Source organism: Ursus maritimus, unplaced genomic scaffold, assembly GCF_017311325.1.
Source record: "Ursus maritimus isolate PB19 unplaced genomic scaffold, ASM1731132v1 scaffold_11, whole genome shotgun sequence".
In the NCBI taxonomy this organism is placed as follows: domain Eukaryota; kingdom Metazoa; phylum Chordata; class Mammalia; order Carnivora; family Ursidae; genus Ursus; species Ursus maritimus.
The window spans coordinates 28,967,047-28,993,425 of NW_024423453.1; the positions used below are offsets into that span (position 1 = coordinate 28,967,047).

The window sequence follows — 26,379 nt, forward strand, 5'->3', positions numbered from 1 at the left end:
TTTACTCATCTGTAAAATGAAGCAAAAGGTAGACCCCAAAGTCTATATATGCCAGGGTGAAATTTCCCAACTAGCCTATTACCTTTCGTCTGGTAAACCAACAAACATAAGAAATCTTTTAACAGAGGTCTTTAAGATTCACCTCTAATAATTATTTAGTACTGTCAATAATTGAAATAAAAATATAGTACAAATGGCTCTCTTAATTTTACTCTTTGCCCATGGCCTTGTCTTTCTTCATCATTTTTTCTTCCTTTTTTGTTTTTTCACTGTCAGAATTTATGGGAGTGTGTGTGCACACCTGGTCCCAATTTGGCCACCAGGAGGGGTTACTTTCTTGGACGTACCCCAAGATTCAGTTTGTCTCCTTATACCAGGACTTTCACGCTTTATTTAGTGACTACTTCTCTAATTTTCCAACATCCCCCTCCGGAACATCACTCCCTCCACAAGCCCCCATAGTTTTCTATAGTCTAATTTCTTCTACAAATTCTATTAAATCCTTTCTTCCTAATTGGAAACTGTTGGGTACAATGGTATTACATAGCATGTTGGCCTCCAGTTACAATCTCTGACCTTTTTGCATCATGTTTAGTCTCTACCTTTATATCTCTGTGTTCTCAGTTTACTTTGAACTTTCCTGATGATGTAATACTTGCAGAATCACTGCAAGGCTACACATCTGTTCTTTATATTGGGTGGAAGACTGTTTCCTGCTAAAAGGAGTTCCTCGCCCATTCTACGAATAAGAGAATAGAATTAGGCATGAAACTGGAATGTTTCTGGGCAGTTCTCTTCTAGGATCACTCCTAAAACTATTCGGAAGGAAGGAAGGAAGGAAGGAAGGAAGGAAGGAAGGAAGGAAGGAAGGAAGGTCCCTAAGATCTCCACACATTTTAAAATCCATTCTTTCTCTTCTAAAAAAAAAAATTAGAATGAAATGCAGAAAATGACAGGATACTGAAAAATAGGTATGAAGGAAATATGTAGTTAATGAAAGTCAGTGTAGGAAAATGTAAAACACATTTAAGAATAAAACTAAACCTATATTTTGATTGGCAAAGATCTCAAATTTTAAATGACACAGGAAATAATCACTAGTGGAAGTGAGGGAAGGGATAACTAATTACTTTGCAAGGCACTCTTTGACTCCTTCGTCCTGTTGTTTTTCTAGTCCATTTCTAAATGGCAATACCCTATCAAATGCTCAAATGCAAAAACTTGAGTTCAAATAATTGTCAACACTCATCTGGACTCTTTTTTATTTCACCTTACATTTCTAAATCACATTTATTTCATAATGCTGAACTCAAGCCAGATGAAATCCCTTGACAAAAGAATCGAACAAGTCCAAATTGATCTCTTAAGTGGATCAATAGAAACTTAACTGAAATGGATTGGGGATTTTATCAAACTTGATGTAGTAGGACACTAATAAGATCACTTCCGATTCACGCATATAGAACCAAATTTTCAGCACAAATTGATCTGATTACTAAGGATGAATGGTCACCTTTAATAATGGATTAAGGTGGTAAAGGATTCTCTTTTTATATGAAAATGTTCGTTTTTTAAACTCTTGGAGATTGCTTTAACTTTTCTTGTTACACCACATTTTACTCACTTCTGACATGGTCAGGTTTGACCTTTGAATGGTTTTAACTTTAGTAATTTCACCGGACTTTTTTTTTTTTTTGTCAGCAATAGCTTCTAAAGTGTTTTCAAAAGGAAATTTTGTAACAGCCAGAGAAACCATGATGATACAAATGTATTACTCTGGTAAAACCATAACATCCCTAAAAGCAGTTTGTGAAATAATGCAAGTGATAGTAACACTGTCACTATGACAGAGGATTATATGTTTGAAGGGTTAACTTTGTCCATTTTATTATCACTAATTTGATAATTCAGATACATGTTCTTTAGAAGATCTGTTACATGTTAGGATTTTAATATCATTCATAAAATGTATCCTTGAAAATTTGATGATAAATCTTCCATTTGGTTGAGGTAAAGACATAACATTGTGATGAATAAAAGCCAAAGATTGTATCGCTAAGAAAAAACACCCTAATCTACCTCCAGCCCATTTGAAATAGTGGAAGATTCATCCATTTTAATATCTGTCTCTTCATTTCAACATTCAGTGCCTAGCTTCTGCAATTGTGTAAGTGTTGGTTCCAGAATGCTCTGAACAAGTTTCTTCACCTTACTTCAAGAAANAGTGTTGCTATGAAATGCTCAGACCCTTGGATATTTTATTGGACATTTTGTTAGTGGGTATAACTTCTCTAGACTTTTGTTTCTGGGACCATGAAACAATGTCCCATGACCTAAACCCCTTGAGAAAATCAATCTTTCTCTTTCAGTCTCTGTCTCTGTCTCTCTCCTGCTTCCTGCCCCCTCTTCTATGTATCTCTCCTTGGGTCCCTGACTCTACTGACTCTATATCTCTCTATGTTACCTCTGTTAGGTACATAGATACAAAAATGGAAAGCTTCTCTGTGCCTAAGAAAACATTCAAACAAAGAGTCAAGACTTGGTATCTTGTTTCCTAAACCCTCTTCTGCTTACTGGTGGGTGTGCTTTAAATTATAAATTCTTAAGCATATTTGTGCTTCAAGAAGCAAATAAGTAGACAAGACATGGTGTACTTTACTTCTAGGTTCTAGAATCTGCATGGTTTAGATGGACAAACTACACCTAAAATGTTCTCCAACTGTTTGGTTCAGGGTAACTCACACAAATTTTATGTTGGAATGAGTCCAAAGCCCCAGAATCTCCAGTAGAATCTTCTTCCTTGTGGTAGCTTCTCTGTTGATCTTGCCACAGAAGTGCAAAAAAATGGCTGACTTGTCTAGTGTAGAGTATTGGTGTGTCCCTAGGACTAATGCCACCATAAGATCATGCTAACATCTTTCAACACTGGGAATTATGAGAAATATAAAAATGAACAAGGTATTACATATACTCAAAACTGACCTGGAATTATTTCTGATTTCCCTAATGCCAGTTTCTCCTACTAGTACATTTTATTTTCTCTTATGTTGTTTTTTAAAAAAAAATTACTGTATTTTTATTGCACATTTTATTGCATTTTTTTTCTACATGTGAAAGTAATGATGTACTTATTGAAAAGTAAAAATTTGAAAAATTTGAAAAACCACAAAAATAAAAGAAATAAAAGCTCACATATAGTCTCACAGGCCAGAGACAATCAAAACATTTTAGAGAGAACCTACTACTTGTTGAAGTCTAAAAGTTCTGCAGCTAAACTAAAGTGTTAAATAGGAAATTTCTTTCTACTTCTAGACCAAAGCACAAATAATGGTCACATGTTTTGCATATTCAATGCAAGGAAAAGCCACCACTTCAAAAACAAGCAGAAAGAAGAATATTCAAGATATTCAAGAGACAAAGAATATTTACCTCAAATTTTTTTTTAAGACTAATTTGTCCTATCCCCATTCCACTTACCCATTCTACATGGTTATGTGGGAAAAAATCCAAAGGGAGAGAGAGGGTAAATATAAATGGTCCAACCATCTATAAGGATGCTTCAGGCCACCCACATTACCAAACCACTCTAGCTCAGCATAAAGAAATCCCCCAACCATTTTCAAGTGGATGATAATGCATCTCTGGCTTCGAGCGACACATCCTCTAGGGGCTCATTAAGTGAAGTATTTCCATCTCTTCTTGAATCAGAAGTCAGGAGGTTGTATGGGGAAAGAGGATCTGAGCTCCTTTGAGAGGCTGAAACCAACGCACAGGATGTGACTTGAGTATGGATAATTAAAACTGGAGTAGTGGCCAGAATGATTTAATGTGTGATACTGGAAGAAATGAGAGACAAGGGTCACTGTTTACTGTGAGATCAAATGTTATTATTTCTCTTCGTTCACTGTCCCTTTTGAAGGGATGCTTCCACATTCTCGCTCTGCTAAACTTGGACATGTTTTGGCCAATTAAGTGTGCGTGAAGTGGTGTGAGCGGATGAGGTGCAGAGCCTCTAAGAACCCGAGTGTGGTCTGCCTTGTCTCTTTTCTCTCTGTAGTGACAGCTTTCCAGAGAGAGATGACTCCATCACCCCAAGTTCTAGAGGAAATACAAGAGTACTAGAGCTAAAGAGTGTGGGACATTAGCATAAGAGAAATAAACATTTCTCATTATCAGTTAACAAGACTTTTGTGTTGTTGATCACTACAGTGCCAAATAACCTATTCTGATGGATATAGGTCAGGTGCCAAAGCTCTCAGAACTAATAAGGGATGTAATAGAGAACACCAACAGTAAGGGGTACAGCAAAACGGCTGTAAGAACTGAGCTGCAAAAAAGATTTGTTTTTTTACATACGAGTAGAAGATACATTTTTGGAAGCTGTGTAGATTCGGTTTTTGCACTATGTATTTGATTTTGATTCATACATTATCTTTATTCAACATAATATTGTGAGAAGTTTTCATGTTTAAATACTTTTGGAAAGCAACATTTTTAATGGTCATGTTCGCTCTCACTGATTTATTTATTGTGCTATTGACATTTAGGTTGTCTCCTGTTGTTTATCATCACCAATGACACTATAATAAATATCTTCATTTTGATACTCAAATTTTCAATATAATTTACAGTTTTAGTTGACTATGGATTTTACTTATTTAAAATATCTTTTTGTGTTGTCCTTTGCATTAGATTGTAGCTCCTTATATGCACAGTTTATGTTCATTATTTTCTCTTAATTTCCCTTGATACTTATTCCAGTAATTTACACAGAGCTAATGCATATAATAATTATAACTAGCCAACTAACCAAATAGTACTATAAACACGTTTTTCTCTGACTCATAGGGACAACTGAAAGGATGGTGGAACGTTTCCTTACCAGTAGCTGCTATGTGGGTGACCTAACTGTATAAACATTTACATGTATTTATAGGAAGGCTAATTCCAGTATGTGAACTGAGTTTTATTCTATATTTGGCATAGATGGCCACCAGGCTCTCATCAGAATTCTTTGGAAGACAATTTAAGGAAAATAGTAAAAGGCAATATTTTAGTATATCCAAATTCCTATTTCCCTCTTTTTTCAATAACTAAACACAATGTGATTTTACAAAGTCAAGATCATGATTAATTCAATTATGAAACAGTAAAGTAATGCAAATAAAAGAAAACCTAAAGTCCCTAGAATTAATATTCTGTAAATGGTACACATTTATGCAATCTAGATCATTGTAAAGGGGGTGAAGGGAGAGAATTTAGCTTCACTCAAATTATCTTGTATGCCATTCACCGAATGTAATATATGAGACAGAATTGAGAATGATAGCCAAATTTCTGATGTGAGGAACAAGATAAATGGTGATATCATTCTCTAAGAGAGGGAAACCCAAGGCAAGGGGATTCAGTGAAGGGGAAAAAGTCTTGTGTAGTTAAGGACGTGCATAAAAATGTGAGAATGGGGTGTTTGCAAATGGATAAACATATGCATACACCACGGCGTGGTGGTAATTTCGTATACTTATTAACCTAGTTAGTATAGGGTCTAATTCCGTTCATTAGCTAGTTACATCCTGTGATTTAATTTTCTAAGAGAACAGAAAAAGAAAGTGGAGAAATAGGAAAATGTCTTACCAAGGCAGTAAAGTAGTGAAAATAAATGCTTACACAATAATATGCTTTAACTCATTTGGAGTAAGTGCTGGCCATTAAATATAGTTAAAACAGATACCATGCTGTGAATTACAGGGTCTTAAACATCCCTTTAACTGATATTTGACTTGTTAGAATGTAATGGTGGGTGGAGAGGGGACTATCACAATAAATAATAGAAGATAAATTCTAGGCCTGTCAGCAATGATTTCCTATGTGTTATTTTCACTTAAACACTGAAGGAAATGACAAAGGCATAAATAGAATGAAAGCCAACTTAATGAAGTCTTTTTTATACAGTTTAGTAACACTGAGTCTACACCAGCTTCCAGACAAGACAATTTCAGCCCTTAAATCAGACCTCAGGACTGGTTTGCTGGGATCAAAACTGAGATGCACTTCTAGAATTGTCTTTCTTAGAACAAGTCAAAAGGGTCAATGTCTTCATATCATCTACTTTTTTGCATTTTTCAACTTGGTGTCTGCAAAGTCATTTTCCATTTCTAAGGTTTATTCTGTAGTTTAAGAAGATGTGCTGCACATTGGTGCATACTTAGTTACTTCATTCTTTCGAAGGTAGCAGTAAATCTAACATAAAGATACACTATGGATTTGTAAAGGTGAAGGGGCCACCAGTACAAGCTAGTCTACCTTTCAGCTTCTAAAAGTAATTCTGTCCGAACTACCATTGATCTAAATTTATGTTGTCATTGCAAAATCAAAGCAAGTCAAAGATCAGGCTGTGTTATCCATCCATACACTAATAGTTGTCTACAAACAAAAGTTGCTTCAAGAAAGTCAATTGTACTGGCTTAATCCATTTATTCAACCATTTTGTTGAGGATTTATTTAATGCCAGACATTGTGTCATGTACTAATATAACCAAAATACTAAATATATCTTCCTTGTCCCTCTTAGAAACTTAGATACACGGCTTGAATCACAAATGCTAAAATACTAGGAAACCCAAGTCTTTCTCACAATTGCTGAGATTCCAGAGTCCTACTTGTCTTGGCACCATCTACTTCCAGACCTATCCATACCTGAAACTTAGTTGCTTTAACAGGAAATACACACACACACACACACACACACACACACATTTTTGCCTATTTTCAAGTTCAATAATGCTATTAAATATTTGGTACCCACAAGTATAGAATGACATGGCAGAACATACACAGCCTCTCCCAGCTCTCTTGTTCCCTTCCTCTCTCCCCATTTGAACATTCACCTTTCCTGCACTTTCATCTCTCAAAACCAAAACAAATTATTTTCCTTTTTGCATGCTTGACATCTCTGCCTTATTTCATTGGAATGTTCGAACTCAAAGCAAAGTCTCTCTCTAGCTTGTGACACTCTATTTTCCAATTGTTTCTCTAATTTATGGAGCAGTGCTGTTCAACAGAACCTTCTGCAATGATGAAAATGTTGGATATTCATCTTGTCCATAGAATAGCCACTAGTCATATGTGCCTATTGAACATTTTAGATACAGCTAGTGCAAGTAAAGACCTGAATTCTTATTTAATTAATTAAAATTTGAATAGCCATATGTGGCTAGTGACTAGCATGTAGAGCAGCACCGCTACGAAAGCTCCGCCAAGCAGCCAAGTGCTTGCTTAATAATCAAGGCTACATTAACAACCAAATTATTAGGCTTATCTTCGTAAACGTCATTTCCTTCATATTAAATATTCTACCCTCTTAATAAAAAAAAAATACGAAGGACTGAACTATCAAACCAGACTCACATGAATCAGAATTTCAAGTTTTAGTAAGAATTTTGAGTTTTACAATAACCCATGGCACAGGCAAAGAGAAGTCTAAGATCCCTAGCGTGGTTTCGGGTGCTTTCTCATCATATCAGAATACCTTCTGGCCCTGAGTTTATATGAGATCACTAATAATGGATGTAACTACACTCCTTACACAGAAGGAATCTCTTTTCATTATGAAATGTATGCATTTTATGCCAAATAGATTTTATGACATTTCTTAGAAAGCCATGCCCACACACCCATAGATTCCATTCTCCAAAACTCCCCAGACTGCCATCAGCAATCATTGAGAGCCCAGCTGCAAAGATGATAAAAGCACCACCCAAGATGCAGTTCCATAACTGGTTTCAGTTCAACAATCCCAGAGGAGTTCTGAAAATGAAATCTTAATATTGGCTGCAGGTTATCTACACTGTGGAGATGCAGAGTTTTGATGTCCAATATGGAAGCCACTAACCACATGTGGCTATCGAGCCCTTGAAATGTGGCTAGTTCAAACTGAAATGTACAGCAAGTATAAAATGCACACCAGACGTTGAAGACTTAGTATCAAAACAAGTAAAATATTTCGTTGATAATTTTTATAGTGATTGAATGCTTACATGAAAATACGTTGGATATATTTTGTTAAATAAAATTTATTATTGAAATGAGTTCCACTATTTATTGTTACTTTTTCAGTGTGACTATAAAGACATTTAAAACTACACGTGTGGCTTGCTTTTTGTAACTCACATAATATTTTTATTGGGCAGCACTGGCCTAAAATATCCTATTTCAAATACCCTTCACTTATTATAGTACAAAGCCTCATCATGATGTCTTCAAATTCTCAGTATATTACATTTTCATGACACTTTTGTCAAATACCTCCTCTGCACACACTGTTTCTGTTTTGCTCTATATTAGCTAAGGCAAAAATTCATAGCTTCTATCAGTTATTAATTTAAAGAGGATTTATAAGCATAGAAACATTTTTGACAATTTATGGGCCAGAGTTGCATCATCAGATCTGCCTTCTCTTTTCGATCTTGCTTTTTCCCTTTATTCTTTGTTCATTCTTCTCTTCCCTCTCCTTTTGCCTCAGGAACAAAACATTTCTCTCTCTTTGTCCTGCATAACGGTTTAGGAAGCATCATATTATGTTTGAGCATACTTGTGGGGTCTGTCTCTCTATCTGAAGACAGGCGGTTTTCTCCTTAAGATGAGGTCTAGTGAACACATATTTCTCAACATTTTACACTTGCAGTACAAAGATGAAAGTCACTGGGGTGATTTTTAGTGTATTTACAGTCTACAGGGGGAGACAGAGAAATCAAACCAAAACTGAAAATCAGAGTGGGAAAGGGGCCATGAGAGAGCTGTAGCCAAGATCTCTGAGAACGCAGGGAACCAACGGCACTCACCATCAATTACATAGATACATACAAGTAACCAGGAGTTGCACCGTTCTGGCCACATTCACACTATGCTCTAGCCGATCAACCATGTGACATTAACCATTCACTCTACCTCAAACTCTCTAGAGGTTTCCCAAATGCAAATGCAGTTTTATCACAAAACGCCTTACTTAAGTTAAACCCCATGGAAAAATGTAAACTAATTACCCAAGTAAAAGCAGCTACTCTAATTGGGGTGAGAGCTGTGGAGTCCCATCTATTCCCCCCCTTCTCTATTGTGAAGGGCAGTGACACCTAGTGGGGCTTTGGGGAGCACAGAGTAAACACCATTGCTCTGCTCCCATGGCTCATGAAACATTCTCTTTTCCCAATTTTCCATTTCTGACAAGTCCTTCCCAGACAATGTTGAGAGCTGACCATTTTGCAAACAGCCCTAAATGCTAGCTTCCTCTCGTGCTTCCTATTCTCAATCTCTTCCTTTGTATTTTCATCCAACACGGATTCAACTCTACACTCTAGAGACTGAGAATGTGCAAATCTAAACCTTCAGTGCAGACTTCCTCGAGGCTTCGGGTTCAGATAGCAACATACCTGCTAGACAGCTTCTGTTGGCTTGAGGTTCCACAGGCATCCCCACCTCCACATGCTCCACACCTCATAACTGAATGAGTTTTCCTCCAGTATTCTGCATTTCAGTTGGTAACATTTCTGAAAGTCAGATAAGTTAAATACCTGGGAGTTTTTACTCTGTCTTGCACTCATCCTGCACCATCTTCATAAATGACCAGTCCTCCCAAATACTTTTGTAATGTGTCCCCTTCAGTGGACAAAGATGCTTGCATCCCCATCGCTCATGCCTGTGAATACATTACCATACCTAGCAAAAGGGACTTTGGGGATTAAGGATTCTGAGAGGAGGAGATTATCCAGTATTATGTGGGTGAGCCGAATCCAGTGTGATCATAGTCATTACAAGACAGAAGCAGGGGGATCACAGTTGGAGGAGATGTGACAACAGAAACAGAGGTCATAGTGGTGCAAAGAAGAGAAAATGAGCCAAGGAATGCAGGAGAGCTGCAAAAGGCAAAGAAACAGATCCTCCCGTAAAGCAACCAGAAAGGACACAGCTCTGTTGTCACTTTGATTTTAGCTCTAGAAGACCCATTTCAGACTTCGGAGTGCCACAATTGTAAGATAACAGGTTTGTATTGTTTGGAGCCACTAAGTATACAGTAACTGATTATAGTAGCAAGAGGAAACCAGTACATCCCCTTACCTCAATCTCTATGTCCACAGCCCTAGTTTTGTTCTCCTCACATCTGGAACACTGTCATTACCTCTTCCTTGTAACATTTCTTACATGTTGACTCCCTCGAATCCAGCCTCCACTCAACGTAGGGTTTTCCGAAAGCTTTGCCTTGCTTACCATCCGAAGGAATCACGTAAACAATGCTCACCATGGCCTATGTGCTCCTATATGACGTGGCCCTTGCCTGCTTCTCTCCAGCCTTATGCCTTTCCTTCTGCCTCAAACTCAGCTTGAGGTCCCTGTGCACTGTACACAATTCCTTCCCCCCTCCTTGGCAGTACACATGCTGAAATGCTTTCCATAGTCCCAACCCTCCCATAACCCTTTTTCCTCCTAGCCATGAATGCTCAGTTTATGAATCATCCCTCCAAGATTTCATCTCTATTCTCCTTAGGTGAGATTAGGTTTTACTATTACGTGCTTCCATAATGCCCATGCATGCCTCTACCAGACCCTTAAAATACTATATCTATTTATGGGTCTCTTTCATTGTCAGACTCTCAATCACTTGAGAAAAACTGGGCTTTACCTTCAAGTGCACAACACTCAACCTGGCACATAGTAGTGGCTTATTATTTGTTGAATGAATTAAATTTTTGAATTAAACTACATCATATTGCATATCCCTCATTTTCTAGCAAAGGGAAGGGGCTTATTTAACAGCAAATTGGAACAATATTGAGGAACAGTGATAGAAACATATGTCACCAGTAAAAGAAATTTGAATGCATGTTATAAAACATCACAACTCATTCAGTTATTTACAACCTGGAAAATTCATCTACGACAGGAGATGTTGTATAAAGCAAACCAGGGTTGCAATAGTACATTTCCAGTTTAAAAGCATAAATTAGCTTTGCACTTGTATGATGGAGACAAGACTCAAGTTTGGTAAATGAAGGAAAAAGATTTTGTAGAAGAAAGCAGTAATTTAAAATCCATATTCATACTGGAACTCAAATGAAAGTCTGAAATGACTTTCCATTGCCACATTTGTCTTATTATAGAGCTAAAATTTTAACAAACCCATCTCAAGACTTCTCTTTGTTTCTTCCTTTACGATAGAATTAAAGGTAAATTGTGGAGAATATCTTATGATTCATATGAGATTAGTACTTAAAAATTATGCTACAGAGAAACTTCTAATCATCAGGTCAGAGATTCTGCCAGGAAAACTGAGAAGCGAGAAAGTTTGTTCTACACTTGGTTTTTCCCTGAAATCTGGAAACAATAGTGAATGCTCTGGACAGCGAAATAGCGGATGGCACTGATCTAAAGGTAAGATAGAGTAACCATCCTTATTCTCCTTTATTTTTTCCTTTCTCCTTTTTTCATCTCAGAATTTCACTCCATGACTTGACAACGATCTCATCGATACATGCATTTGTATCATTGCATCTCAGCATCATTTTTCTTTTTTTTTAAGATTTTATTTATTTATTTATTTATTTATTTATTTATTTATGAGTGCAAGTGGTAGGGAGGGGCAGAGGGGGAGGAGAGAGAGAGAATCTCAAGCAGACTCCTCCCTGAGTGCTGAGCCCAAAGTGGACTACATCTCACGACCCTGAGATCATGACCTGAGCTGAAACCAAGAGTTGGATGCTTAACCAACTGAGGCACCCAGGTGCCCCTTAATTTCTTATTAAATAACTCACCTTCTTCTCTGAAAACTGATTTTAATGGAACACATTATTATTTCATTATTACAGGTAATTTGCTCGAAACTCTTATCTTTTAAAAATACTCTTAGCTAGTTCTTCGGTTCATAATCCCTCATCTCGATCAGTGGGCACAGTCAGTCTCCTGGTTTTATCACTGTTGTTATGCTGTGCTGTTCTTATGATTTTCTACTGCACCCACCTCTACATTCCTCTTGCCTCCCAAATTTCCCCCTTAGAGTGCTTTAGCTGTAGTCCAAGAATGTTGGCTTGTTTTCTTCATTATTATCCCGTCCCAAGTATTTTGTAAATTTCTTCTACCTGGGAATTTCCTGGAAGTCTATTTTTAAGATACACAAACTTTGTAAAGCTATCATTTTATGATTGATTTCCAATTTTGCTATATATTGTCATAGTCTCCAAGATATTGATTCCTTGAGATTTAGTTGGTTTTCATTGAGTCCCAGTAGAAAATTGGTTTTTGTGATTGGTCCATGAATGCTCAAAAATAATATTTGCCTACTGGGTATTACTTACACACACACATATATATGTGTGTGTGTGTGTGTGTGTGTGTGTGTACATAATGCTATATAAAAATATATAACTATACACAATTATATGTAAATACATGATTACATATATAATTAATTGTGATTTTCAAACATTCTATATCTTCATGTCTTGTGAGTTTGAACCAAACAATTTCTGAGGAAGTGTTAAAATCTCCAACCAAAATTGGTAATTCATCCTAATCTCCCTGTTGTTCTGTCCACAGGTCACCTGCATCCTACCAAAAACAAAACAAGACAAAAACAAAAACACTCTGGAAGCAAGAAACTAAGAGGAATGTGGAATTTTTAATTAGAAGTGAATTCATTTTTACCAGCTATGGCTTCATGGTAGGATGTGGAAATGATGCCTGTAATTTGTCTTGAATTGCCTTACTCTTTGCAGGATTTTTCAGTGGTGAGAGAATGCCCCAAATTACACTTTCACTCCTAACATCTCCCCAGTTAAGTAAGGCATTGTCCAAATAAACACTAGTATGTCTCGTGACCTATGGATATCCTAAAGAATCAGTAATATTCATCAACATACTCTTGTTGATAGAAGTTTCTTTTCCCTTTGCCCAGTAAGCAAAGAAATTTCAATACTTACAAACAGACAGAAAATAAAACATTTGGTGGTTGGAGAATAGGAATAATTTTAAATGCTTCTAAAATGTGCCAAACGCTTCCTATGTGATGGTGAACAAATTATTTGACTCCAAGTTACCTCGGTTTCTTCCTAATAGGGTGGACCTCACAGGGTGCCTGGGTGGCAAAGTGAAATAAGTGTCTGACTCTTGGTTTCAGCTCAGGTCCCGATCTCAGGATCATGAGATGGAGCTCTGCAGCAGACTCTGAGCTCAGCATAGAGCTCGTTTTCCCTCTCTCTCTCTCTCTCTCTCTCTCTCAAAAATCAATCAATCAATCAATCTTTGGGGCACCTGGGTGGCTCAGTCATTTAAGCATCTGCCTTCAGCTCAGTCCGTCATCTCAGGGTCCCGGGACCAAGCTCCATGCCAGGCTCCCTGCTCAACGGGGAGTCTGATCCTCCCTCTCCCCCTGCCCCCCAAATAAATGGATAAAAATCTTTTAAAAAACTAGTGTAGACCTCATAAAGTTGTCATGAGAATTAAATGAGTTCGTTTTTACTTAGTGCTCAGAAGAGTGCTAAAGGCACATAGCACACATTTGTTAAACATTAATTTTTCTTATCTTGTCTCTGGCTGTATCTCACGCTTCCTATTCTTTCCTTTATTTATTCATGCTTTATATGCTTGCACATCTGTGTTTGGCACGGGGCGGGGGGAGGGGAGAGTATACATGTGTCTAGAGAAAACCTTTTACAGTTAGTACGGTGACTGGGAATTCTGCTTCCTCAAAACCATTCACCCATTCACTTGTGCAGGGACCTGAGGGCCATTATTGAATTCTGCCTGGTGTTAAAATCTGTTACCTGTAATTATAACGAAAAGATCTGTAACTTCTCAAAGTACCAGCCAGACAGAAGATTTGAGTTTTGTGGTTGGGCGGAGCTGGAAGCTACATCCAGCAGTTAAATGGAACTGCTGACCCTCTTACCATCTGGATGGGGTCATAGAATGGGCTCTGCACTGGGACAGACTGATGGCTTTGGCTCCAGACTGGGAGAACTGCCAACCAAGCTCCATGGCCAGACAGGGCCACTGGATTGGGTCTGCATGTGGGTGGGTACCTCAGCCAACAGGAGTGCTGTCTGCCAAGATCCATGCACTTGTTACTGGAGCCTTGCTCCCCCATTCTGTCTCTAGCAGATTTCCCCGGTGATCCCTGTGAGGTAATACTTAAGTGGGGCTCAGAGGAAAATTCCCAGAATGATGGGGAAGCTGGGTGTCTACCTTGGGCTTTCCTTTGCCCTCTAGAGAAATCATAGGCCAGGGGACCACCCTACGTGTGGTGTTGTACTGGCCCGAGGGAAGGTAGATGAGGTCAAAACGAAATCAGTCCTCTTACCGTTCTAATGTGATTTTTCTTTTCTTTTCTTTTTTTCATCCAAGGGGGTGCTTCAGCCTCATCCTCAGGTTCCAGGATCTTCACAAAGGCATCTTATCTATGGGTAGTTGCCAGTTGTTCCTTCTGCAAAGAGAACTTAAGTTGGGAACCATCTTTTTTACCATCTTGCTCTAACACAGCTTTTTCATACCCAGGTTTGCCTTACCTGAAGTTCCATTACCAGGTGTTTCTCTACGCACTTATAGTGATATATTGATTTCCTTAAAAGAATAATTTGGTATCATCCAGGTGTGCCTAATGATAAGAAAAGGTTAATGTAGGAAGTCTATGATTATTAGTAAAATACTTTCTCAAATTAAAGCTCTCAGATTTCAGTGAGAGAATATTGAATCAAAAAACTGAAAGGGCAGAAGAAATTGAACAATGGTTCAATTTTGTAATAGATGTTATTTATCATTTTTATTAAACCTTGTATTAGCCATGTGCTTTGCATTGACCGGGATACTCCTCACCACTCTTTATGAATAAGACAGATGACAAGTCTTACTTCCATTTTCGGATTAAGAAAATGCATCCAGAATAGCTAAAATGACTTCCCTGGAGCAATAGAGAAAGTCAAAGGGGTCAGAGTAGAAATTTTGATTATCAAGTCACTCTTAAATTTCAGATTATTAAATCAAAACATTTCTTAGGTGAAGACAATTACTTTGTTTTATTTGTAAGTTAATTAGCCATTAAATATTTATTTTGTATCTGCTATATAATAATACATTTTATGATATAGAAAATATACAATAATTCTTCAGCCCTAGGAACTCGTAGTAGTTCAGCTTGGATAAAGAAGAATCTGTAATAAGCCACAGAAACACACAATTTAATGCAGCATGGGATTAACTGTAAAACTGTGGGTTACCCTCTAAATGCACTAAAGCATAAGAGTAGTGGGCTTTGCATTGGTCCTTAAACATTTGGAGGAGATGCTCAGGAGAATAGAAGTTTACTTTCAATGATGTGTGTATGTGGTTTCAATTTGAGAAAAGACATGTATACCAAGTATATCATGCTTTTGTTTCTAAAAGAGTTAAGTCTGAGTAAATTCAAGGCTAGTCAATACAGAGGAGTTGATTGTATCATATCTGCTTATGTCAAAACCTTTAGACCAGGAAAGCGAGTTTGATCGGAAGATGGAAGACACGAAGACATTTCTAAAGGGAATATTGGTCAAAGCATCTACTGAGCAAGGTTATATTGTCAGCTCTGCCAGAGAGTTTATGAGGAGAAATCTGAGATCAGCCAAATCTAGCTGCTGAGTTTTACAATACATAGGCATAGAGACAAGAGATAAAAGGGTAGATGAATTAGAAATTCTGGAGAAAAAAATAACAAGTGTTTGTGGTGGATTTATTATAGAGGATGAAGAGAAGGAGGAGTCCAAGGAGACTCCTAGGTTTCAAGCCTGAATGAGCTGATGAATAAAGAAGCATATGACTGAATTAGGCATGTTTTGTGGTAACCTTCTGATTTCTTATGAAGTAATTGGAAATTTGAGCACATTTCCATTTATGAAGTGCTGAATTTGAGGTACTGAAAATTCCATCTGGATACAGCTCCTAATTATTAGGTTACAGGCAAGAGCTCAGGAGAGAAGAGAGGATTCAAGATACACATTGTTAATATTCTTGGGGAGGCTGATAAATATCACTTCTCTTCCCCCGCTTGAATTATAAATCAAGAAGACATAAGTCAAAATTGTAAGGCAAATAGGAGCATAAAAACATCACGTTTATTGCTGATACAGCTAATGTAGAAGAATGTGATTCATAGTAAGTGCAAGTGAGCTTTCTAATATTGAGCTCCAGGATTAGAAAGATTTGGCCATCCACTGCAAACATTGTACCATTTCAGGCCTCTTCCCAAGGGTTTCTGACTCTGGAAAGGTATGGAGCAACATGGCAGATTTTTTTTTTTTTCTTTCCAAACTCACCAATATAATTAGGACACTTCTTTTCTAGAATGAGGCTAAGAGCATTTCCCTAACATGGCTTCTTCCACATGGAAGTATATATCAGGTATAAGAAAGAACTATCTCCTCTTCTCCCCCACCCCATCACATTTAGGAGTACTCTGCATAGAAATGCACTTTGAGTTCAGAAAACATGTCTTTTGCACTTTGTACCCATAATCTAACTCAAGCATGGTGCCTAGAAAATGTCAGTTACTCAACAAATACTTTCTGATTACATGAATAAATAAAATTGGCAGTTAAAGATGATGTGAATTGATGGCTTTCCACTAAAGAGAGTGTAAAAGAGAAGGTCATAGTCCCCATGGAGTAAGCTTGCATGATCTGGGGAAGAATGGAAGGAACAGAGTACTAAAAGGGAAAAGAGCAGTGGGAATCTACTAAGACTTTGGATGTAAGGTGAAAGTCTGTTTGGGATGACACAATATACAGAATCTTATTGATGTCATCTCTATTTTTCATATTTTGTTCAAGTTGGCAGCTATCCTGGACTTTGTGGTTTCAGGTATGTGGTAAGTGAAAATATGTCCAATGATAATTACTGTATTGTATTGTCTTCTGCTATCAGAAGCAGTCGAAAACATACTTTTAGCCTGAATAAGTTCATTGTGATGTCTTATATCACATTATCTAAAACTCTTTTGGATGTAAGTAACAGAGACCAGTTCACGTAATTAAAGCAAAAGCAAGAATATGATAAGGAAATAGCCATGTCTTAAAGAACCATTAACAGTTCAGAAAGGGCCCCAAATCTTGAACTGCAAAGCTACAGGAAACCAGGCAACACTCTTTCTCCATTTCTTAATCTCTGTGCTTTATGTGACTCTTAAAACTTCTATTTTTCCAGGTACTGGCCTCTGCTATACAACTCCTGAGTTTATACATCTCCTCCAATCAAGAGAAAAACTCAGACAAAGACTCAAATCTTTTATCTAGGTACCAAGAGAAAACCACCAAGCACACCCTAGAGTCTCCTGGGCAAGGAAGAAAGTCAATGCCCTATCCAATTGCTTAGTATAGTCTCTAGTCCTGCCTCACCAGTAAGCCTGGCCAGAGATTCTGGGCAGCTGTGGAGTCCATTCTGTAGCCCTCCTTAGACTGAGTCAAGTCAGCAGGCTGGCCCAACTGTAGAGCATAACCTCCGGCGCTATCTGCAAGGGAGCCCAAACAGTGACCCCAGGCAGAGTTGGACCTGAGCCAACAGTACTTCTGTTGGTCTCGTCTAGGCACAGACCCCAGCCAGCAACCCCACCCAATTGTGGAGCATAGCCAACAGCCCCACCCAACCATAAGGCACAGCTGGTAGCCCTGCTTGACTAGGGACCCCAGCCAGAAGCCTTGCCAGAGAGTGGAGCATAGCCAGCAGACTGACCAATCATGAAGCCAGCCTGCAGCCCAGCCTGAAAACAGTCTAGCCAGTGGCACCCTACATCTGGCTGGGGAGCCGAGTCAGATGAACATAGATTCAAAAATTCTCAACAAAATGCTAGCAAACCAAATTCAGCAGCACATTGAAAGGGTCATATACAATGACCAAGTGGGATTTATTCTTGGGATGCAAAGATGGTATAACATATGTAAATCAATAAATGTCATATACCACGTTAATAAAACAAAAGGTAAAAATCACATGATCTCAATAAGTGCAGAAAAAGCATTTGACAATAGAACATCCTTTGATGATAAAAACTTTCAACAAATTGAGTATAGAAGAAACATCTTGACATAATAAAGGCTACTATATGACAAACCATAGTTGTCACTTCAATGGCGAAAGGTTGAAAGTTTTTCTAAGACCAGCAACAACTCTCACCACTCTTACTCAACTTGGTACTGGGGGTCCTAGTCAGAGTAATCAGGCAAGAAAAAGAAATAAAGGGAATCCAAATCATAAAAGAAGAACTAAACTTGTCTTTGTTTGAAGATGACAAGATCATACATTCACTAAACTCAAAATACTCTATCAAAAAACTATCAAACCTGACAAACAAATTCAGTGAGGTAGCAGGATACAAAATCAACACATAAAAATCTGTTGCATTTCTGTACACTAACAACAGATTATCTGAAAGAGAAATAAAGAAAATAATCCTATTCACAAAATTATTGAAAACACTAAAATACTTAAGGGTAAGTTTAACCAAGGAGATGAAAAATTTGTACATTGAAAATTATAAGACAATGATTAAAGAAACTGAAGAAGACACAAATAAATGGAAAGATATGCCATGTTAACGGATCAGAAGAATTAACATTGTCAAATGTCCCTACAACCCAAAGCAATCTATAGATTCAATGCAATTCATACCAAAATTCCAACGGCATTTTTCACAGAATTAGAAAAAAAAATTCTAAAATTTGTATGGAACCCACAATAGATCCCAAATATCCGAAGCAATCTTGAGAAAGAAGAAGGAAACTGGAGGCACCACCCTTCTTGATTTCACACTTTATTATGTAGCTGGAGTAATCAAATAGTATGGCACTGGGATAAAAGTGGACACATAGGACAATGGAATAGAATCAAGAGCCCAGAAATACATCCATGCATATACAGTCTACTAGTATTTGACAAGGAAACCCAGGATGCTCAATAGGAAAAGATAATCTTCCATAAATGGTGCTAGGAAATCTGGATAATCACATGCAAAATAATGCAATTTAACCCCTATCTGAAACCACTCACAAAAATTAACTCAAAGAAAAGGGTACCTGGGTGACCCAGTTGGTTAAGCATCTGCGTTCAGCTTGGGTCATGATTTCAGGGTCCTGGGGTCAAGCTGCATGTCCAGCTCCCTGCTCAGCAGGGAGTCTGCTTCTCCCTCTCCTTCTGCCCCTCCCCTCCCCTCTGCTCTGTTCTCTCTCTCTCCCAAATAAATAAAATCTTTTAAAAAAATTAACTCAAGATAGATTAAAGACTTACATGTAAATCTTGAAGCCATAAAACTCCTAAAGAAAACAACAACAAAAATGTTCTTGATATTGTTCTTGGTGATAATTTTATGAAGATGACATCAAAAGCAGGAGTAACAAAATATATTAAACAAGTGGAGCTACAATAAAATAAAAAGCTTCTGCACAGCAAAAGCAATAATCAACAAAATGTCAAGGCAACCTGGGAAATAAGAGAAAATGTTTGTAAACCATATATTGGATAAGGGGTTAATGTCTAAAATATACGAGGAACTCCTATAACTCAATAGCAAAAAAACCCAAAAAACAAAACAAAACAAAATTTTAAAATCCATATTAAAATGAGCAGAGGAGGGGCACCTGGGTGGCTAAGTCAGTTGGGTGTCTAACTCCTGATTGGGTCAGGTCATGATCTCAGGGTCATGAGATGGAACCCTGTGACAGACTCCATATGGGCTCAGCAGAGTCTGCTTGAGATTCTCTCTCTCTCTCTGCTCCTCTCTCCACTAATGCTCTCTCTGTGTCTCTCTAAATAAATAAATAAATAAATAAATAAATAAAATAATAAAAAAATAAAATGGGCAGAAGACCTGAATAGACATTTTCCAAAAAGATATACAAATAGCCAATAGATACACGCAAATGTGTTTAACATCACTAATCATCAGGGAAATGCAAATCAAAACCACAAAGTGATACCACCTCATACCTGTTAGAATGACTAGAATCAAAAAGACAAGAAATAACAAGTACTGATGAGAATGTGGAGAAAGGGTGTCCTTGCACACTGTTGGTAGGGATGTGCATTGGTATGGTCACCATGGAAAATAGTTTGGAGATTCCTCAAAAAAAAAAAAAATAGAATTACAATATGATCCAGCAATCCCACTTCTGGATATATCCAAAGGAGATGAAATCAGAATCTCAAAGACATGTCCACACAACCTTGTTCCTTACACCATTATTTACAATTGCTAAAGTATAAAAACAACCTAAGTGTCTGATGGCAGATGAATGGATGATGAAAACGTAAACTTGAAATTTGCTAAGCGAGTAAATCTTGAATGTTGTTGCCACAAAAAATGTGGTAACTATGTGAGGTGATGAAAGTGATAACTAACCTTAATGTGGTAATCAGTTTCACGATATGTACATATATCAAATCATTACATTATATAAACTTACACAATATTATTTGTCAATTATATCTTAATAAAGCTAGGGTGGGGGGAAGTATATCAGATAATTCCCTGTTTTCCAAGTAAGTGTTCCTTAAGTAATCTCAAATAATTTTTCTTTACTTCTCTAATTCCTTAAGCAAACGTTATCTTGCTGAAGAGTCACTTTTCATCCACTGTGAATTATGAGGAGTGGAAATAACTACAAATTCATTCTACTTCTACAAAACCAGAAAAAATTCAAATAATTTTACTGTACTCACATTTTTCATATTAAAACATTATAGTCAAATGAAGATTTTCTTTTCTTCTAAGATAATAACTGTTTAATAATATGTCATGCAAAGTAGTTTTGTTTAATGTTTTCATTTGGGGAAAAAAACACATTTTAGAAATTATGATTAGGTTAAAAAATTATAGCAACATAAAAATATTTCTCAAAAAAAATAAATTACAAATTGGCCTTGAGATGAACATTGGTGAGCACTCAACAGTGTAGGTCAGATGTAACCTAACTTGAAAAAGAGGAGGGAAAACATGCTAAGCAGAGACAACAATGACATTTCTGGAAAAAAAAAAAAAGATTTCCATTTGTTGATTATGTAATTCCTTCAGTTACTTTCCTTTTCAAAATATATGTCTTGAGCTTATTTCAGTTTACAAACACTTTGGCAGTGTAAACTAATTAGATAAAATATAACAATAATAAAAAAAGAAGTAAAATGGAAATTATTTTTTACTATTTTAAATGATTCTATTCAGAGATTTTAGCAGAGGGTAAGATTCAAAATTTTAATAAAGTTCAATGTGCATATTATGTGTGAATTCCATTTGTCTAAGCCAGCTCCATAACCCTGGGTAAAAACAAATGTCTTGAACATTGACTGGTAAGTCCCCTACAATTGCTCCTCTCTAGGGTTACATTGTATGTTGTCCCCATGCACTGGTTCCACTGGTCCTGCATTTATTTCCTTAAATAAGCCCTGCTTTTTCTGGCTCATGGCCTTTATCACACAGCTTGCTTTGCCTATAACACTCCTCATCCAGGCTCCACTTTACCTGGTTAATGTGCACTCATCCTTCAATATCACTTCATACTCACCTCTAGTAAAGCCTTCCCCAACATTCTAGGACTAGATCACATCTAGGTATATAGTTTTATAGCACCTGAGACCCTAATTTTATCAATACATTTGAATAACTAGGAGAAAAAATATCTCCCCCCCCCCCCCCCCGGATTCACAAAGCAGAGGCAATACAGACTGTTAATTGTTTTGTATCTCTAGCACCCATGATATAGCTTAGCACCGGGGAGGTGCTTAAAACTTTGACTTTACTTCCTTAAGCAACAAATTCTGAAAGGAACATAACAATGGGAGAATAAGAAGTAAACATAAGTTTAAGGCAGAATTCAGAACATGAAAGAAATTTTTATGGCGTCTTTAGATTTTAGGAAATGGAAGGCTTGATGATAAAAGAACATGCAGTTATATAATCACAATGTTAATTACTATGACAAAAGTAAGATTAGTTTCTCTTATTTTTAAGAAAAAAGAAAATAACTAGCTTGCTCACATTTTTCTTAGGGTTATCCTCATTTATACTTCGTTATTTTATTATAGCTGGAAGGTATTTCAATTTTTGTAGTATTTAATCTGAATTAACAACTTTGAAACCCTGTTTCACATTTCAGAGATTAATAAATCTTCAAAGCTAAAGTTTGAAGAGGTATTGAATCCTAATTACATTTTTATTTCTGAATTCTTTCAAACATCAAACACTTTTTAAAAGAATCAGCCCATGCCTGCTGGTGACCAGGTGTTCTTAAGCTTAAGACTATAAAAACAATAAGATGGCTATAAAGACCTGACCTTCAAAGTCAGATCTCCAGGAAATCTGCAAATGTAATTTTTAGGGCATGTGGAGGCAAAAGCAACAGTAGGTATCCACAGCCCACCCACCCCATCCCAGCACATATAATGACCTCAAATCTTTATAAATTAGACATAGCCTAAGAATTCAAGTAGAAAATTGTTAGAGGTATTTCAGCAGCAAAAGTCTTTATAAACCTAAAGCAGCATGTTTAAGAGTCTAGCAATAGTTTAAAAGCAGATTATTAGGCATTATGTATCATCTAAGTTTTTCTGTATATTTTTATTAAACACATTTCCAGTCACATTAACTTTAAAATAAGTATATCTACATATGACATGGTTTATATTTCTTTTCAACATAGTTTAAATTTAACAGGTGCCAAAGTTATTAGTTTACTTTTTTATTGTTCTCCCAAAGCATTTCACCAGGAAAAGGTGCTACTCAATCTCCTGTATCTACGTCAAAGAGAGTTTTGGTCATCAAAACTTTAGGTTCCTTCTGCTCTACATTTCTGAGCATTTTTTCAAATTATTATGAAGACAATACCTTATTGAAAATATAAAAACCTAAATGTCTTTTCACAAGAAAAGTTCATTGTAGGTCATTTGTTCATTTCTCCATCAGGACCCACTTACTGACATGAACTGGGGATGGAGCAGTGGAAGGGAAAGAAAAAGAGAGAATGGGAGGGGAGAGGGTGGGAGGGCAGAGACTGAAACTCCTCAGTTTTCTTACATGCTGAAGTTAAGATATTCCACGGAAATATTCATTCCATAGAATCCAATGGATTGCTTAAATTTAGAGGTAATAAAACTGCACCTAAGAAAATCTTATCATGAAACCTAACGAATATAAACCATTCATTCATTCATTGAATAGATTAATTTCATAAACATTTGAGTACCTACTATGCTTTAGTCAGTGAAAGACACACACACACGCACACACACACACACACACACACACACAGAGGCAGAGAAAGAAGTCAAGTCTGCAATTTCAGTGGTGTGATGGGTTCTACAGAAAAGGTACATCTAAGATGGTGAAGGTATTCAGGGGTCAGTCTTGGGGAAGTTTTCTGGAAGAGGTGACTTTTGAACTTGGTCTTGAATATTGGGTAGAAATTTGCTACTTGGAAAGTAGAAGATAGGAATGGGTGAGGAAAATATAATCCCTGTAATCCACAGTGTGTCAAATGAAATAATAGAATCTTTTTGTTGTTGTTGTTAAACTACTGAAAAAAAAAACACAAAACCATTTTATATGGCTGCAGAGAATGTGGAAGTGGTCATTTGTAGCTGGAGAAAGAAGGGCAGCAGATTATACAAAGCACTGTGTTATGCAGAGGAGTTTGGATTTATCCATCCAGAAAAATTAAATAAGTAAATGTAAAGTCATGGAAGACTGTTACTGTATTTGTGTTTTGTAAAGAACATTCTGCGGAAACATGTGAAGGCTGAAATAGAGATAGACAAGACATGAGACTTTTGTTAAGAGGCAAGAAATAAGACAGGGGACTATAGAAGAGAGAAGTTGGTAGATATTTCAGACCAGAGCACAGATGGACATAAGCCATGAGAAAGAAGAGTGTCTATGGTCTTGACTCTAGTGTTTGCCCCACTTTCAGTTTTTAGTATGGGGAATTAATGCCAAGAGGAATGTGTCAACAAATTCACAGAATCAATGATAGATAAATTCAATCATCAAAACCAAAGCCTTCGATTTGTTGGGATGTACACTGCTTTTAAAAAAAGCAAAACATGACTTTTCTTATGTAAACTATCAAGCGTTTATTTCATTTCCATTGAAAATATTTTCAAGTAAAAAAATGGACAAAAATACATATACAAAGGTTGAAGCAACTAAAAGCATGACAGTTATGCAGATACATAAATACAAATGAAATTAAATTCACTGCAAAACTGAGTGACATCATATTGCACCAAAAATTATTCCATACAAAAACACACGTCAAGACTTTCCATCAGATGAAAGCACTCTTATACCATAGTATCTTACCACTCACACAACTAGCCCACAAACACCATCTGGCAGTGTGATTGTTGCACCAGAACTCTCCCCAGAGGGAAATCATTAAACTGTAGAAAAATCCATTTTATTTCACATATCACATGATGGTGTAAGTATCAGTGCCAGAGAACCTTAAGAAACACAACACAATCACACATGAAAGTCCCTTTGCGCCATTTATATTTTCATAGTTAAATATCTAAATAAATCAGTACACCTAATGTGGTTGGAATGTAGACACAGAAAAGGAATTTTGCTATTTAGAAATTTATTCAATATAAGACATTGTGTAAAATTTGTACAAAATACAAACAGACCCCTTTACCAAGTTTTATCATCATACTGTCAGAGTGAAGAAACCCCACCACAGATGAGGACCATTTAGGATACTGAGGCTCATTCTTCCTCAGACAGATTTCTCTGTTCCTGTATTTGAGATGACCAGGCCAAACGCTGTTCCTCCTGCCCCTCAGTTAGGGGAATGGTTCAAGGTCATGACAAATGCATTCCAGATTCATGTTAGGGGTTGGAGCTGTCTATAAATTACAATTGAAACATAGATCAAAGAGATGGCTGCCAGCACAACCCTCCAGAGGATTTTGACTACCATTTTTTCCAGTCGTCTAACCTGATCCTGTGGGTGCAAATTACTGGTGCTTGCCGTATAGAATGTCAGAAGCATTTAAACACATTCATATACAGTACCTAATAATATGCTAATATGAACATACCAGCACACATTTTCTATCCCTTGATAATTGAAAAAGAAGTCACTGTTACTAGGCAGATTTAACACAAAGCTCACTAAATCCATTTTTATATAAAGTAAATACAGATATACATACAATAAAAAGACACAAAAAATTCATCATGAAATGAATTCTGAGTCAATAACTAAACACCATCTCTACCAGTGCATCACTACCATCTAATCCACTCTACAATAAGTAAAAAAACAAAAAACAAAACTCTATGAAATCTGGAGTCAAATATTTGTCAGAAAAGTAGGACAAATTAAGTTCGTCAAGAATTCAATACAAGAGGCCATTTGTCGTGCCTTTTTCTAACTTGTGTTTATTATAAAAACACAGGTAGCCAACATTTAGCATTAGTAGAACACAACTCCATGTCCATTCACCAATTTGGCACAGAGAGAAGACTATATTTCATGGTACTAAGCAATGAACTCTTAACACATCTAATGCTTATGTTTGCAAAGTTCTCAAAATGTTGAGGGGTACCACTGAAGACTCATTACTATTACACTGCAACACACCTACAAAGAAATAGAAACTTGAGGCTCATGCTTGTGTTCAAAATAACATTGACCCCAAATATCCTAAAAGAGTAAAGTCATATATCACTCTCTGCACATGGAGAATGTCAAAAGAAGAATTCAGTTTTCAAGATGTAAGCATCAACAGTTTCGTTCCAGATTTATAGTACTGGTAATACTATTCACAAGGGAAAACAATGAAGTAAAAAATTTCTCCAGGGAAGGGATCAAAAAAAAACAAAATCCAAGACTACTTAAAATTTTCGGAGGATTCTTGTGGTTTATGTGATAACCACAGGTATATATTGGGGTCTTTTTCTTTTTTTTTTTTTGGCATCCAGAGCAATTAAAAAGTGCTATATGGTAGTGTTTGAAATTATTAAAACAACAGTAGTTTAATGTAGTTCACTCCTATTCTGTTAAAAGCATACATTCATTTGAAACAATCTGTTTTAGTTCCCCAAAGTATTATTTTACTTTAAGATAATTTTCTTTATATTACATTAGTCAGTAAACGGAAATTTGGAATGAAGGAGAAATGCTAGGGAGAAAATAATTCAGAAATCTTTTGAAATAAGACAGTTCAAACCTAGAACCAAGAACCACATTGCATTGCCTCCAGGTGTGATACAAATGAGCTTCTGAGCATGTGCTGAAGACTGTTAACTGGTAGGAGTAAGTGAGGTCTATCTTCACAATCATCATTTAAGTCAAATCCCTCCCAACCCAACCAATTATC

At 36.7% G+C, this 26,379-nt stretch overlaps 1 protein-coding gene across 3 annotated transcripts in view; it reads right to left on the reverse strand.

Moving 5' to 3' along the window:
- SLC7A11 (solute carrier family 7 member 11) overlaps positions 1–26,379 on the reverse strand; it is a 120,122-nt gene that overhangs the window by 16,164 nt on the left and 77,579 nt on the right. The window contains exons 12-13 of one of the 3 annotated variants that reach the window (XR_005833883.1): positions 14,550–14,638; positions 14,346–14,467 (exon numbers count right to left, since the gene is read on the reverse strand). Coding sequence is in view for 1 of the 3 variants with exons in the window: in XM_008685404.2 (XP_008683626.1) it covers positions 24,884–24,900 (17 nt within the window). In the remaining 2 variants the exon portion in view is untranslated. Of the gene's footprint in view, positions 1–14,344; positions 14,468–14,549; positions 14,639–24,083; positions 24,901–26,379 lie in introns of those variants that run through there. The other 2 variants (XR_566996.2, XM_008685404.2) reach the window with 2 other exon arrangements.